This window comes from Hemitrygon akajei, chromosome 13 (genome assembly GCF_048418815.1).
Source record: "Hemitrygon akajei chromosome 13, sHemAka1.3, whole genome shotgun sequence".
In the NCBI taxonomy this organism is placed as follows: Eukaryota; Metazoa; Chordata; class Chondrichthyes; order Myliobatiformes; family Dasyatidae; genus Hemitrygon; species Hemitrygon akajei.
Genome location: NC_133136.1, coordinates 108,884,300 through 108,899,309, shown reverse-complemented (window position 1 = coordinate 108,899,309; position 15,010 = coordinate 108,884,300). Strand labels below are relative to the sequence as shown.

Genomic DNA, 15,010 nt, shown 5'->3' with positions numbered 1-15,010 from the left:
GATGCCAGTTCTTTGTGAACAAAAATACTGGCAAAAAGGTTGCTAAGAATTCATTTACCAAGGTTTCAGCATGTGTCCAAGATCACATCTGTTGTTAATTTTACAGATAAACTGAAGAGCAAAATTACAGTTCTAGTTTTGGTACTCAATCTGTGAATAGTTTATATTTGAACAAAACAATGTATGATTTCCCCTTGTCCAAATATACGGATGAACAAAGCACAACCTGAGGACAACCCTGGTTGAATTTCTGTCTGGTGCTTACATTGTGTTTCTTCTTTGTTGGCTTGAATGTTTGGAGAATACTGGTCTGTATGATATTGTTGGAAGATAAGTTAATAATCAAACGAGCGCTCACTTATGTCAATACCAATAAAGGCAATACATGCACATTATGCTGACATGGATTGTAATTTGTTGAGGATCCATTTCAAAATCCTTTGTAGCATAACTAGAGAAAACAAAAGAGCATACCCCTGTGCCAACAGAGGGAAAGTCATGGATGTGCATTTCTGAATTCTGATATCTTCTTCCAGCATACAAGGTTTGGCATTGGGATCATGATTTCTATTTTCACGTTTACTTCTCGCACCATATTATTTTGCTGCTTTAACATCACCAGGTGTGGATTATGACTAACTTCCTAGCTCTGTTATTTTACTAATTGGGACAAACTTGTGAAAGATTCTTCAAACATTTTGGCTGACAATGTGGTTTTTAGAATCTGACCCAATTGGAAAGACATATCTAAAACTTATGAAAGAAAAGTTCTAAGTTAGAGCTTTGAACTTCCATCACAAATAAAGGTGCATCCTTGTTGATTAAAGTGATACATGTCTGAATATTATACCAAATGTTATTATTTTGAGAAATACAAGATGCTTGCTGACTAATTTACTAACTAGGTTACTGTTACATATGTGCATAGTGAGAACGACAATGGAGTAGTAGAATTAAACATTTTTACTGATTCATGCTTTCAGTACACAGTAGGCAACTTACAGTGCTAGAGCGACGAAATGTGCCCACCATGATGAAAATGCATACTTGAAAACCCGCACAAAAAGAAGGAAAAGGAACGAGCCTCCCCTGCGTAGGAGGGCCAATCAATCCACCAGGCAATTGTTCGCATTCACATTCTTATAATTGATCCAATATGGTTTCGATAACAGGCAGGAATAATGGATAGAATTTAGAAGTCAAAGTCATCACAGGCAGATAGAATCATATAAAAATATTCACAAGAAAAATGTAAGTTAAACATAAATTGTATACAATTTTTGCAAGAAAAAACACAAATAAACATAGGAAGTTCCATGGTGCAAAGTGATCAAAGTGTTCATTATATTACTAAAGTAGTGATTAGTGTTGTACACATCGATTCAAGAACCAAATGGTTGAAAGGAAGTAGCTGTTCTTGAACCTGGTATTTTTTTTTATTCTGGTCAGTGCTTGAAATGATAATGGAAATGGCTATTGGTAATGTGTTTAGGCCAAAGTTAAATGCAGGTATATAGAGTATGTATTTATTCTCAGTGGAGGAGGAAGATATGTTAATTGAAATTTAACTAGTAAGGAACACAATGCTAGATTAACTGTCTAGATTAAATGTCTGAATATTATACTAAATGTTATTATTTTGAGAAATACAAGATGCTTGCTGACTAATTTACTAACTAGGTTACTGTTACATATGTGCATAGTGAGAACGACAATGGAGTAGTAGAATTAAACATTTTTACTGATTCATGCTTTCAGTACACAGTAGGCAACTTACAGTGCTAGAGCACGATGATGTGCAGATCCTGAAGTAAAGGGGAAATTTAAGTATCAAATAGCAAAAAAGCAAGCACTAACCAAGAATGATCTCCATATGAGGTTGGAGCTTGAGAATTTGATTCATTAGGATAGACAAGGTAAAAATGTTCTTTGGTGTAAGAGTTTCCAAGGGCATTCAGATCATTGTCTATGAATGATGGATTAATGACTCAATAGTTCAGGAGAGACAAACTGGAGTATCAAAGTACTGACCCATTCACTTTGAAGCATGAGCTGCTTGTGAGAAGGGGAAATGCTCTGAACAAGTTTATCATATTGCCCGCTATAAGCCCTCCTTGGTTATGGAATTTGGATGTTATCTAAAATAGCAATGTAAGACTAAGTTTTAAACAAATAATATTGGAAAAACTAATTTATTAAAAGTAGAATAATCTCCAGGTCCTACCTGACACTAGCACATTAACAAAAGTGAATGAATACAGGTAAATTGTTGACACAGACAATCCAAAACTTACTTCAATCAAGGCTTTTCAGTGGAATATCCCAATGGAGATGGTCAGTCTAGTATACTGTATTCATACTTTGATAATAAATGTACTTTGAATCTTTGATTGGTACTCAAACTGCCAAAATATACCTGTGATATAGCTCAGTGTTATGGTATGAGGCTGTAATTTTTCACTGCATCGATTAATGACTTGAATGAAGGAAATGAGGGAGATATATGTTTAAATTTGTTGATGTTCATGAGGTGCCACAATAACATGCGGATGGAGCATTAATAGGTTATGAGAGGGCCCCATTAGAGCCCCATTATCATAAGTGGAGTTTGACTTCTGGTGCTGTTTGTTGAATCTGAAAGTGTCAGAACAGAAATGTTTCTCAATGGTACAAGGATGGAAACTAGATGAGCAGGAACGTTTAAGTGTGCGGCTATTGAAATCATTAAAATATAGAGGAACAGTGCAATGAATTAATTCAAAAGGCTAGATTTCAAGAGAAGTAGAATAGAATGGGGTGGAGATCATGGTCTCACAGTTTAGAGCTCTGATCATGCACCATCTGGACATCTTGGGGAGGATGTCCTGTTATGGGGGATGGGGGGGGGGGAGGCAGTGCAGACATTCCAGAATGAATACAAGCCGTCATGTTAAATATGTGTATTCACATGGACCAGGTCTGCATTCCCTAGAACATATAAGCTCAATTTCTGATTTTAGATGAGATCATCAAAAAGACAAAATATTATTTTGAATAGATTCAGAGAAACTACTCATTCTAATGGAAAAGTCCTGAAACAAAATTTGAGTGAGCCCAATCAGGAATGGCTTCTTCATATATGAGAATAGAAATCCAGAAACCAAGTCCTATGGAAGTTGTTGAGCTCATGCCAATTAAAGCTTCAGAAAGAGATTGCCCATGATCTCATTGAATGGGAGAACAGGTACAGAATTGTGAAGCCCTGCACCTGTTCCCTCGGAAGCAGCCATTACAGACAAAGCTGTTACAAATTCAAAAGCAGGATGATACTTCAGTAAAAGTTCCAGTTTGAAGTTAAGATATCAAGTATTTCCGAATTGGTGTTATAAAATCAAAGAACTACACAGTTATATTAGATATACAGCATAGAGAAATAGTTATTTATAAGATGGCATTCCTGGCCTTGAAAGATAATAGTTTTTAGCAATTATGTCTTATATAAATGAAAATGATAGAGTTATGAATTAGATGTATTGGCTGAGAATTTCCTGTTTCCTGTATCTAGATTTGCTTTTTACTTAATGGTGACACTCTCTGACCAGCAAGGATGTGGTCTGGAAAGAAATAATTAATTGCAGATGAACCTTTAACACCCAGAATTTGTACTTCTTTTAATTTACTCAAAGAGCATTTACAGCACCCTGCAGACACACTTAGTCAAAAGGTAATAACCGCAAAGGATCCTCAATTTCCTCAGATGCTTTTGCTTTTTAGTGGTGCCATGAAAACCTCAGAGAAATTGTCAGTTCAATGCAATGTGGTTTGCCTCTCTGGGAAAATGGTCATCTGTTCCTGCTTGTACTGTGCATTTTTTAAGAAACCTTGCTTGTTGTTTGTTTAGTTTTGCAAGTTAATTATCCTTCATTCCAATTTTGTTTTCAGTTGATAACTGGTCAGTTGGGTGCATCATGGGAGAAATGATCAGAGGCGCTGTGTTGTTCCCTGGCACTGATCGTATCCTTCCTAGCAACCTTTTGACCTACAGTGATAGATTCCTGACAGTAATGCTTAAGGTTTCTCTGTACGAGTTACTTTGTGGTGCAGCAAAAGTTTGCTGCCACTGCATTTTTGGACAGTATTGTAGTTGAGCCTTTTGCTATGTGTTATTTTTAGCTGTAACACAAAAGCAAACATAAATGATTAATAATATTTGCAACTAGTGATTTGTTACTGGTTACTTAATAATTTGCTACTTAAGCATCATGATGCACACTTATTCCTGTGTTTGTTAGTTTTGGAATAACGTGGTAGATATATCCATAAATAGCAACCAAATAGGGATAGCCAGTCATGGTCCAATTGTCTTACTCAAGTCTTATGCAAAACAATAACATTAAATAGCAACCATAAATGAAGGTTCAATGATCCATAATAATCTTTTATTTTTATGTAAAAGATTTTTTAACTCTTTTTATGGAAATGAAATCAAAAATGAACTGTTAAAAGGCATAAGTAACAAGGAGTGGAACAGCATTTGGGTGACATTGTAATTTGGATGAAAAGTATTTGGCTGCTTGCTGCACCCAATTGATTTTATTTTCTCTTGATATTAAACAGGGTGATGTAAGACTGGATCCTGATTTCCTCATCACTTATGTGCACAAGCAGTCAAGGACATTGTCATACTCAAGATTTCCAAAATTACTTTTTGGTAAAGTTCTATAGTAAAACAAGTAGTTAAGTTCAAAAGGGAAGGATTCATGAAAAATTTGGAGGGCTGGTAAGAAATTGGCTGAAAAGCAAGCTAGTGGTTAGTGCAGTGCTTTTACAGTTCAGGCTTTGTGGAGTTTAATTCGAGCACCATTCTGTAAGGAGTCTCTGTACATCCTACCTATAGGTTGTGTGTGTGTTTCTCTAGGTGCTCCAGTTTCCTTCCACAGTCCAAAGACGTACCAAGTAGGTTAGTTTGTCATAGTAAATTGTCTGGTGATTAGGTTAGGGTTAATCAGGATTGTGGGATTGCTGGGCTGGCATGACCGGAAGGACTGACGCTGTGCTGTATTGCTAAATAAAATAAAATAAATAAATACAATTATTAGGGGAATTATGTCAGGGTAAGAAGAACCACTGCTGTTAATAATTTTTGGAAATTCAAGGTAAAACTTTGCAAAATATATAAAACTGAGACAAGACAATAGATTCAGGAGTGAAGCTGAGAAATTATAGAATGAACAGGACAGAAAATTTAAATAGCCAGATTAAAGGTTGATAAGGTTTAATGTAGACAAGCTTAAAGTGAATCACATCAAAAATAAATAACAACACACACAAAATGCTGGTGGAACACAGCAGGCCAGGCAGCATCTATAAGGAGAAGCACTGTTGACGCTTTGGGCCGAAATAAGAAATAAATAACAGTTGACTTGTATTCGATGAGTAATATTTTAAGTATGCAAACTTAAAATGGTTGACTAAAAGGTCCTTTTTTTTAACGAGTAACTGCCCGACCAGTTTGGAACATCCTTGTAACAGCATTTCTGCTATAGTAAGCTTCATAAAATGATTTTCTAATTTACATTGTATGGTCCCCTTTCAAAGAAGTGTCACAATATGTTAGTCTAAAGCCATGCATTTGAACAAATTACTTTACTGAAAATTATTTTCACCATGTGTAAGAAAATTAAGTTATCAGACAAAACATAGAAACATAGAAAACCTACAGCATAATATAGGCCCTTTGGCCCACAAAGTTGTGCCGAACATGTCCCTACCTTAGAAATTACTAGGCTTACCTATAGCCTTCTATTTTTCTAAGCTCCATGTACCTATCCAAAAGTCTCTTAAAAGACCCTGTCATATCTACCTCCACCACCATTGCTGGCAGTCCATTCCACGCACTCACTCACAAGATGAGAATCAAAACCAGAATCAGATTTAATATCACTAGCGTATGTCGTGAAGTTTGTTTTTTGCAGCAGTAGTACATTGCAAATCATAATAACAAAAAACTATAAATTACAATAAGTATATAAAAAACTTAAATAAGTAATGCAAAAAGAATGGTGAAAAAATAATGAGGTACTGTTTATGGATTCATTGTCCATTCAGAAATCTGATGGCAGAGGGGAAGAAGCTGTTCCTGAAATGTTGAGTATGTGTCTTTCAGCTCCTGTACCACTTCCTTCATGGTAGCAATTTGAAGAGGGCATGTCCTGGATGATGAGACCCTTAATGATGAATGCTGCCTTTTTGAAGCATTGCATTCTGGAAGTGTCCTCGATGCTGGGGAAGCTAGTGCTCATGATAGAGCTGGCTGAGTTTATAACTCTGCAGCTTTTCCTGATGCTGTGCAGTAGTCCCTCCATACCAGAAGGTGATGCAACCAGACAGCATACTCTCCATGGCACATCTGTAGAAATTTGTGGGAGTCTTTGATGACATACCAAATTTCTAATAAAATATGACCACTGTCACACCTTCTTTGTAATTGCATCAATATGTTGGGCCCAGGAAAGATCTTCAGAGATGCTGACACCCAGGAACTTGAAACTGCTCACAATTTCCACTGCTGATCCCTCAGTAGTATGTTTCCCCTTGACTTGCCCTTCCTGGCTAGAGTAGTATTTCTTCAAGTTTAAAAAGTTAATGGGTGATCTAGTTGTGTTTAAGATTTATTAAAGGTTTTGAGCAGAATCAGTGAAATTGTATTTCTTAATGGTGTTTACTATTTAGGCAAAGCATACAAAGACATTATCAGGAAATGTTTCTTACAGAAATCTCTAGCATTTTCCCCAGAATATTAGTGAGGCAACATGGGTTGAACAATACAAACTTTGGTTAATAAGCTTGTAGCTGGTTTTACAGGTCTGAAAATGTTTCTTTTTCCCCTCTGGAGTGATACATGATCCAATTGCAGCACACTGGAAATTTGATGAAGCGTATTAGGTGATGAATTGCAACAGGCAGAATTTCTGCACCAGGAGTACATAAAACCATGTCATTGATATGCAGTGCTTCTTTTGGAGCAATGCCTGGGAAAATGACCCATGTCGTTCCAAGACTGTTGCTGTGTTCACTGGAATATTCTTATTTCAATGCTCCCACTCCAGGGTAGGAATCAATCAGGGAAATTATTTATGTTCTCTATGTTTGGTTTCCCCCACTACACAACCTCACAAACTCCATTCATAGTAGTATCTACCAACTCACCAAGTGCACCCCTCTGACTCTGTAAATGACTTACCCTGCATATATCATCTGCCCTCTTGAGCCCTAAGTGAAGGCAAATTCCATCCCTCTTTACATAATGAGTCAATTCACCGTCTCCCACCCTGATGGCCAAAAGGAAGACGAATTGAGTCTCCCACCACAATCCTTTTCAACCCCCCCCCCCGGCATCCTTGTGCTCCCCCACACCCCGCCAAGATCTGTTGCCCCCATTTCAGGATGTTGTGTTTTCCTTTCATCATTCTGCAGTGCACAAAAGAAAGTATGCTCCAGAGTCGGTTCTCATGGGCCCCTGAGGTGTGCAGAGGCAAGTCCACTGTAAAAACAATTGCTGGCATGTCCCAAAACAACTGTACAACACGTATTTAAAAAGCACAACAACACTGGCCATGCATCGCTGTTAGGCAAGACTGGTTATGGGCTAAAGTGGGTACATGGAGTGAAGAAACAGATCAACCTTATTTTAATCAAGAGATGGAGAAATTTAAGATACTGTTCATGGATTTTATTAAAAAAACAAAGTGTGTAATATAATCTTTTATTGAAACTTGTTATATCACACTTCTCACAGTTACCAGCACTACTAGTTTAATTCTAGGTCAGAATATGTATGTGTGAATTTATACTGGAATTTATCCATAAGTTTACATATAAATGAATGATTTATCGAAACACTGATTCTGGATTACATATAAGGAAATTATTTTCTCAATTTAATGTCAGCATTGCAAAAGCCATTTGAGCTTGTACGTTCTAGTGTGCATGATAATCTATGAAGTGTGCATGATAAAGTATAATCTTGCTGACAAGACTAACCCAGATATCAAGTGTTCCTCTCTGGCAATTAGGGTTGCTTTCAGACTGATACAGATCCTCCGGTTTTACAATGACCTTTTTGTGATTCTTTGCTCATTTTCTTGACTTTCTATAAAAAGCAAAAACCAATCAGATACTTAACAAGCCTGTCCTTCTTTGTGGTTACAGAAGTATTCATTTTCAGCTCATTAAAGCAATCCACTGGTAAATCAACGTGTTAAATATCATTTGTCTTACAGAACTTCTCCATGTATTGTTACAGCTAGAAAACCCGCAGTGTTTTTTTCTTCCTTCTGATGGACCATTGAGGGTAGAGTTCTCTGAGGATCGACTGTTAAACCAATTTCTCATCTACATACTGGCCTTCTGAACATGATCTGAAACTCAACATTATATTCCACCTGTAAGATAATGACACCTAACCCATTGCTATACTGCCTTAGTGGAATGTCAGCAATCATTCAGAAATTACTTCTTACTGAGGAAACTGAGGTTATTATTTACAGATTTTGATGTTAACTCCATGCACTAGACATCATTTTTATGTCCTTTGTTGGTTATTGTCTGAGGCTAAATAAAACTGTACAGCCACTTTACCAAATTGAACTATTCACTCCACATCTCAAAGAAAAACAGTCAGCAGGTCAGGTAATATCTGTGGAAAGAGAAATAGTTAAAGTTTCAGGTCCACAACCTGTCACCAGAACTGAGGAAGAAAAGAAATAAGTTGGTTGTGGATAGCGGAGAAAATGGGGAGAAAGATGGGTGGAAGAAAGGAATTATCTCCAATAGAGTGTGATGATGTGATTTAATATTGCAGTTAAAATCAGATTAAACTTGTCTGAACTCCTGAATGTTTGCAGTATTTTCTGCTTTTATTCCTCATGGTCGATTACCCCAAACCCTCTGCTTAAAATTTATTTTCTTTTCACCCCAGGCCGAATATTCCAATGATTTTTTGACTGGTCTCCTCTCTTATATCTTTTAGAAATAAGAGCTCATCCAATGAAAGGGTGTCCTTTATTCTGATCCTGTTCAATTTGAAGTTCAGGTTTATTGTTATCAAGGGCATACATATAGGACATAAATACTTTTAAAGTTAGTTTTACTACAGCAGCAGCACAGTGCAAATGTTGAATCATCTTAAACTTTCAACCAGAACTTAAGCATTTGCTGGCATTCATGGATCTTGCAATTCCTCAAATGCTTCCATTCAGATCTTCAGCTTTTTGCGCTTGCCTATCCTTTGAGAAATCTTTATTCTAATTCTCGCTGACTGCATTTTGTTGCTTTCAGTCAGCAGGTGCTCAGCTGTTGAGAGTTGAAGCTGCAACCCTAAAACTCTCTGTCTCAGTACCCCCTTGTTCTTCTTTAAAACTCGCTGAAAAACTCCCTTTGGCCGAGCTTTTGATTGTCTTCTGAGGTGATATGTAGTCACTTATACTTGTACAAGTTATGAAGGGCATTGCTGTGCCTTATTAGGTTGGCAGAAGTACAGATCATTTTTAAAATTTCACTCGAAACAATCATTGTAGACTGTGCTGGAATTTCATAGAATACTAGGTCACCATCCCAAAAGAGAAAAAGGTACAAACTTTTAAGGTGAAAAATCTTTTTGGTTTCATCGGGACCCCTTCAGTCTTTGCCATATTTGATTTGCCTACTCAATTAACTTGAGAATTTTGTGGCATTTGTGGAAGATGCCTACAATGCGAGATTATAGATTTTGCTTTTGGGGTACCAGGACATTGGGAATATCTTCGCTTTAATAGAATAATTCTCTAAAATAAAAGTAGTAAATTGATTACTTTTTAGACAACACACACAAAATGCTGGTGGAATGCAACAGGCCAGGCAGCATCTATAGGAAGAAGCACTGTCGACATTTCGGGGTGAACCCCTTCGTCAGGACTAACTGAGGGAGACTTCCGGTGGCTGTAATGGAGTAGGTTGCAGTAGCTATGTGCTCCGAAATTATTCACTTACTTTGCTGTTTAAACCTATCTCGGTGAGAGCACCATGAGTAAAAAACACTCTAAAAAAGAGACTACTTTAGAGACTTTGACTGTTTCAACAAGTGTCAGGGAGACTTTGACTGTTTCAACAAGTGTCAGGGAGACTTGAAAAATTGGATAAACTGGATGACTTGGAATCCAAGTTTGACTTGTTACAGAATTCCTTCGACCTGGTTAAATCTGAACTGAAAACGCTTAATCGGAAACTTGGAAGTATACAGCAGACTGTGAATGACCATGAAATTTGTATTAAGCTACACGAAGAATCTCTGCCGGTGTTGCAGAAGGATATCAAAGATTTCTAAGGACTAACTGACAGAAAAGATAGTAAGAGATTTGAAAGTAGGAGGGGGAGGGGGAAATCTGAAATGATAGGAGAAGACAGAAGGGGTGGGGTGAAGCTAAGAGCTGGAAAGGTGATTGGCAAAAGGGATACAGAGCTGGAGAAGGGAAAGGATCATGGGACGGGAGGGTTAGGGAGAAAGGAAGGGGGAGGGGAGCACCAGCGGGAGATGGAGAACAGAAAAAAGGGGGAAATAAATAAATCAGGGATGGGGTAAGAAGGGGAGGAGGGGTATTAACGGAAGTTAGAGAAATCAATGTTCATGCCATCAGGTTGGAGGCTACCCAGCCGGAATATAAGGTGTTGTTCCTCCGGCCCGCGTGTGGCTTCATCTTGACAGTAGAGGAGGCCATGGATAGACATATCAGAATGGGAATAGGACGTGGAATTAAAATGTGTGGCCACTGGAGGATTCTGCTTTCTCTGGCGGACCGAGCGTAGGTGTTCAGCGAAACGGTCTCCCAGTCTGCGTCGGGTCTCACCAATATATGAAAGGCCACACCGGGAGCAACAGACGCAGTATACCACACCAGCCGACTCACAGGTGAAGCGTCGCCTCCAACCTGATCAGTTAGTCCTGACAAAGGGTCTTGGCCCAAAACGTCGACAGTGCTTCTCCCTATAGATGCTGCCTGGCCTGCTGTGTTCCACCAGCATTTTGTGTGTGTTGTTTGAATTTCTGGCATCTGCAGACTTCCTTGTGTTTGACTTCTTTTTTGATATTATTTTGTACATTAAATTGTGTAAATTGCTGAGTTTAGTCTCCTGATTCTAAGTATAGTTTTTAGTTCTGATGAATATTGTTGCCACTTATGACATTGATATCTCACCTTATTCTTTACTGACCTGGATGAAATAGCCACTCTTAACAGAGCAGCTAATTTTCAGCAAAATCTTCTTACTGCATTTGAACAGAAGAGCTAAATCTAATAATTTCCACCATTTGAAATGCATGTAGTGGCCTACCTTTCACTAGTAATAAACTATATCCAGTGCAAACAGTTCAGTATTGGCACACAATCTCAACTGATAGGGACTCGTCTAATCGGCAATGATTTGTAGTTCACGGAATAATACACTCATCACTTTATAAACATATGAGCTGAATTGAATTTAGGTTGTGTTTCAAATAATACCCCAGAATTTTTAACTAGAAGTGCATGAATTGAGAGGTGACTGAACATGAAGAAGCAGCTTGGTTAGATGCTCGCTGCTCTGCAGTACCATTTCAGAATGAGAATCAAGATTAATATCACCGGCATATGTCATGAGATTTGTTGACCTTGTGGCAGCAATATAATGCAATGCATAATAATAGAAAAAACACGAATTACAGTAAATATATATAATTAAATAAGTAGTGCAAAATAAAAACAAAAAGGTAATGAGTTAGTGGTCATGGGTTCAATGTCCATTTAGAAATTGCATGCTAGAGTGGAAGAGACTGTTCCTGAATTGTTGAGTGTATGTCTTCAAGCTCTTGTACCTCCTCCCTGATGGTAGCAATGAGAAGAGGGCACGTACTGGGTGATGGGGATCCTTAGTGATGGTTGCCTTCTCTTCGAGGCACTGCTACTTGAAGATGTGTTGGATACTACAGAACCTAGTGCCACGGAGCCACAATGAAGCTCACTAAGTTTAGAACTTTCTGCAGCTTATTTTGATCCTGTGCAGTAGCTCCCGGCAACCCCCCCCACCCCCCCCCCAATACCAGGCAGTGATGCAGCTAATTAGAATGCTCTCCACAGTACATCTGTAGATGTTTGACTGTCTTTTTGGTAACATACTAAAGCTCCTCAAACTCCTAATGAAATAGAGCCACTGTCATACCTTCTTAATGTACCAAACATTGGTCATACCCCTTTGAACATGAGAAGGAAAGTGACGGGGAAAAAAAGACTTGCCTTTAAGTATTAAGTGCCTTTCAACCTCCTCTGCAGAGAACTCCTGGATCAACAGGCATTTGTGTATCACTGTCAAGAGAAAATCTGCAGATGCTGGAAATCCAAGCAATACACACAAAATACTGGAGGAACTCAGCAGGTCAGGCAGCATCTATCGAAAAGAGTACACATGTTGATGTTTCAGGCCTAGACTCTTCATCAGTTCTCTGTATCATTGTATAGCAGTTCTGTGCATTATTGTGTTGTCTTCTAGAACACTGTTACTTTTGGGATAGCTGAAAATAGGTTATAGACTCACGGTCACAGTTGTACAAGTGTTAATGAATATCTACAATCCCATCACTGCCTGATTTATCCCTAACCTTTTCAATCATCAGATGTCGCACACTTGAATTTTCTTTTTCTTGTATTGTATTTTGAATGGGAAGTGCCAGGACATGTGCTTCAGCTGCCAATTGGCATTAGCCTGGGGCCAATAGGCTTGATTATTTTTTTCTCTGTGGCAAGCTGCCAGCACTAATTGCACAGCCCATGACTAACCCAGCATTCGGGAGGGTTAGAAGCCTGTTTTCTGAAGCCAGTCAGTATCTGCTAAAGAGCAGGTGTGTTTTATTTTGCTGAAAGTGGAACATTGCCAATTACAAGGACTCTGATTTTCCAGTGGTGCAGTGATGATATTTCTTCAAGAAGCGTCGATTACCTGGCAGCTTCTGTTGGGTTGCAGGGTAAATCACTGCCTATGGTAAGTGGTGTTTACAGGGCTTAAAGAGTAGGGAAGTGGCATTGGTGGGTATGTCTTTAAACCACACAAATATTCACGAGAGTTGGTCCAAATAGGTGATATCGCCTATTTGATAACTTAGGGAATATCTGATATCTTGGGAAGTGTCTGGGCTCTGCTTTCTGCTCCTGTCAACTCTTGCAAGTTATTGATGCTCACTATTAATTGCAGATATCCTCCGTACTCATAGGTTATGCTTATTTTGCAGGTCTGTTAATTCCAAATCTATGTAACTACAGATAATTGTTTACTGAGTTCTTAGTTACGAAAACGTCTGCTCCACTCTACATACTCCCTACCATTGTTCTTCTTTATGCCACAGACCCTATTTTCCACAGTGTAATTGTATTTGTACTTCTTTTGGGAAGAGCATCCCATGTAGCCTGTTGACATACAGAAACAGATCTGCAACAGATGTTAGAGCTCTGTCTGTGTGACACCTTTTTCAACATAGCTAGAAGTTGGTAGGGTGCTTGACAGAAGCCTGTGACACTAACACAAGATGGTAAAACAAGTTATTCTGAAATCTACAGACAAATTCTGTAGTTAGAGTCATTTGGTTTGCAAATAGAAGGATAATATTTGCAGATTTTAAGCTGTGTTTCAGAAAGAATGCCAGATTCTTGTGCATTAGAACAGTACAGAATTCTGTTTGCCATCCACAGAAATCTAAGGCCTAACTATAAAGTTACCCAAAAGCTGATCATTGGTTGGGATATGGAATTGGAATTATACTTTTGGCAGCAAAGAAAGGTGTCTATACCAATTATACAAATTGATAGTTGTGCTAAAGTTGCCTAAAGATGATAGAAACTAAATTTACTTGAGACTATCTAAGAGCTCCTGGTCAAGGAGCTTGTTGGAGGTAATTGAAATCCTTGAATCCCAGAATTAATCCAGAAGAGGTGATTACATTACATGTGATGAATGTACCCAAAGAACATGGCAGGTTAATTGCAAAATATATTAATTTTTTAAAACAAAGATGCAATAGAAAAATCGCCTTTTGAGGTCTTAAGTTTATTTTGGAGTCAATGAAGAGCAGAGAATCACAAATGTCCCTTAAACTGAAACATTAAAGAACATTAATGGGGATAAGTCCCCAGGACTTGATGGGATATAACCTAGGTTACTGAGAGAGGCATGAGATGAGATTGCTGGAGCCTTGACCAATATCTTCATGTCCTCTCTAGCCACAGGTGAGGTCCCATATGACTGGCGATTAGCTAGTATTATTTCATGATTCAAGAAAGGGACTAGGAATATTTCTGGAAACTATTACGTGGTGAATCTCATGCCAGTGGCAGAGAAGTTAATGGAGAGGATTTTTGGGGATAGGATTTATGAGCATTTAGAAGCCATGGCCTAATCAGGGACAATCATCAGAATGTGCAGGGACAAGTCATGCCTTTCTACCTTGATTTGAGTTGTTCAAGGAGGTGATGAAGGTAACTAATGAAAGTAGAGCAGTGGATGTTGTCTATATGTATCTACAAGGTAAACATTTAGTTTGACAAGGTACCCCATGGGATGAAGATGCATGGGATTCATGTGAATTGGCCATTTGGATGCAGAGTTAGTTTGTCCATAGAAGACAGACAGAAGTGGCCAATGGGATTTATTCTGGCTAGAGGCCTGTGACTGGTGGTGTTCTGAAGGGAGTTCTACGAGGATCTCTGTAGTTTGTGATATATAAATGGCCTGGATGAAAAAGTAGATAGGTGGGTTAGTAAGTTTGCAGGCAAATGTGAAAATTGGTGACGTTGTGGATAGTGGAGAAGACTAGCAAAGAATACAGTAGGATATTGATCTATTGCAGATATGGGTGAAGAAGTGGCAGATGGAGTTTAATTCAGCTACCTGTGAAGTGTTGCCCATTTAGAGATTAAATGTAAGGAACCAGTATGTTGTTGATGCACTGAACATTGTTGATGTGGAGCGAGAT

The 15,010-nt window shown here is 38.3% G+C and overlaps 1 protein-coding gene across 17 annotated transcripts in view; it reads left to right on the top strand.

The window, feature by feature from the left end:
• Nucleotides 1–15,010, top strand: part of LOC140738120 (mitogen-activated protein kinase 10) — a 272,553-nt gene that overhangs the window by 209,688 nt on the left and 47,855 nt on the right. For 2 of the 17 annotated variants that reach the window (XM_073065258.1, XM_073065256.1), the window contains one exon: nucleotides 3,922–3,993. The exons of the other annotated variants lie outside the window; for them this stretch is intronic. In XM_073065258.1, coding sequence (XP_072921359.1) covers nucleotides 3,922–3,993 — 72 coding nt within the window. The remainder of the gene's footprint in view (nucleotides 1–3,921; nucleotides 3,994–15,010) is intronic. 17 annotated transcript variants of the gene reach the window in all.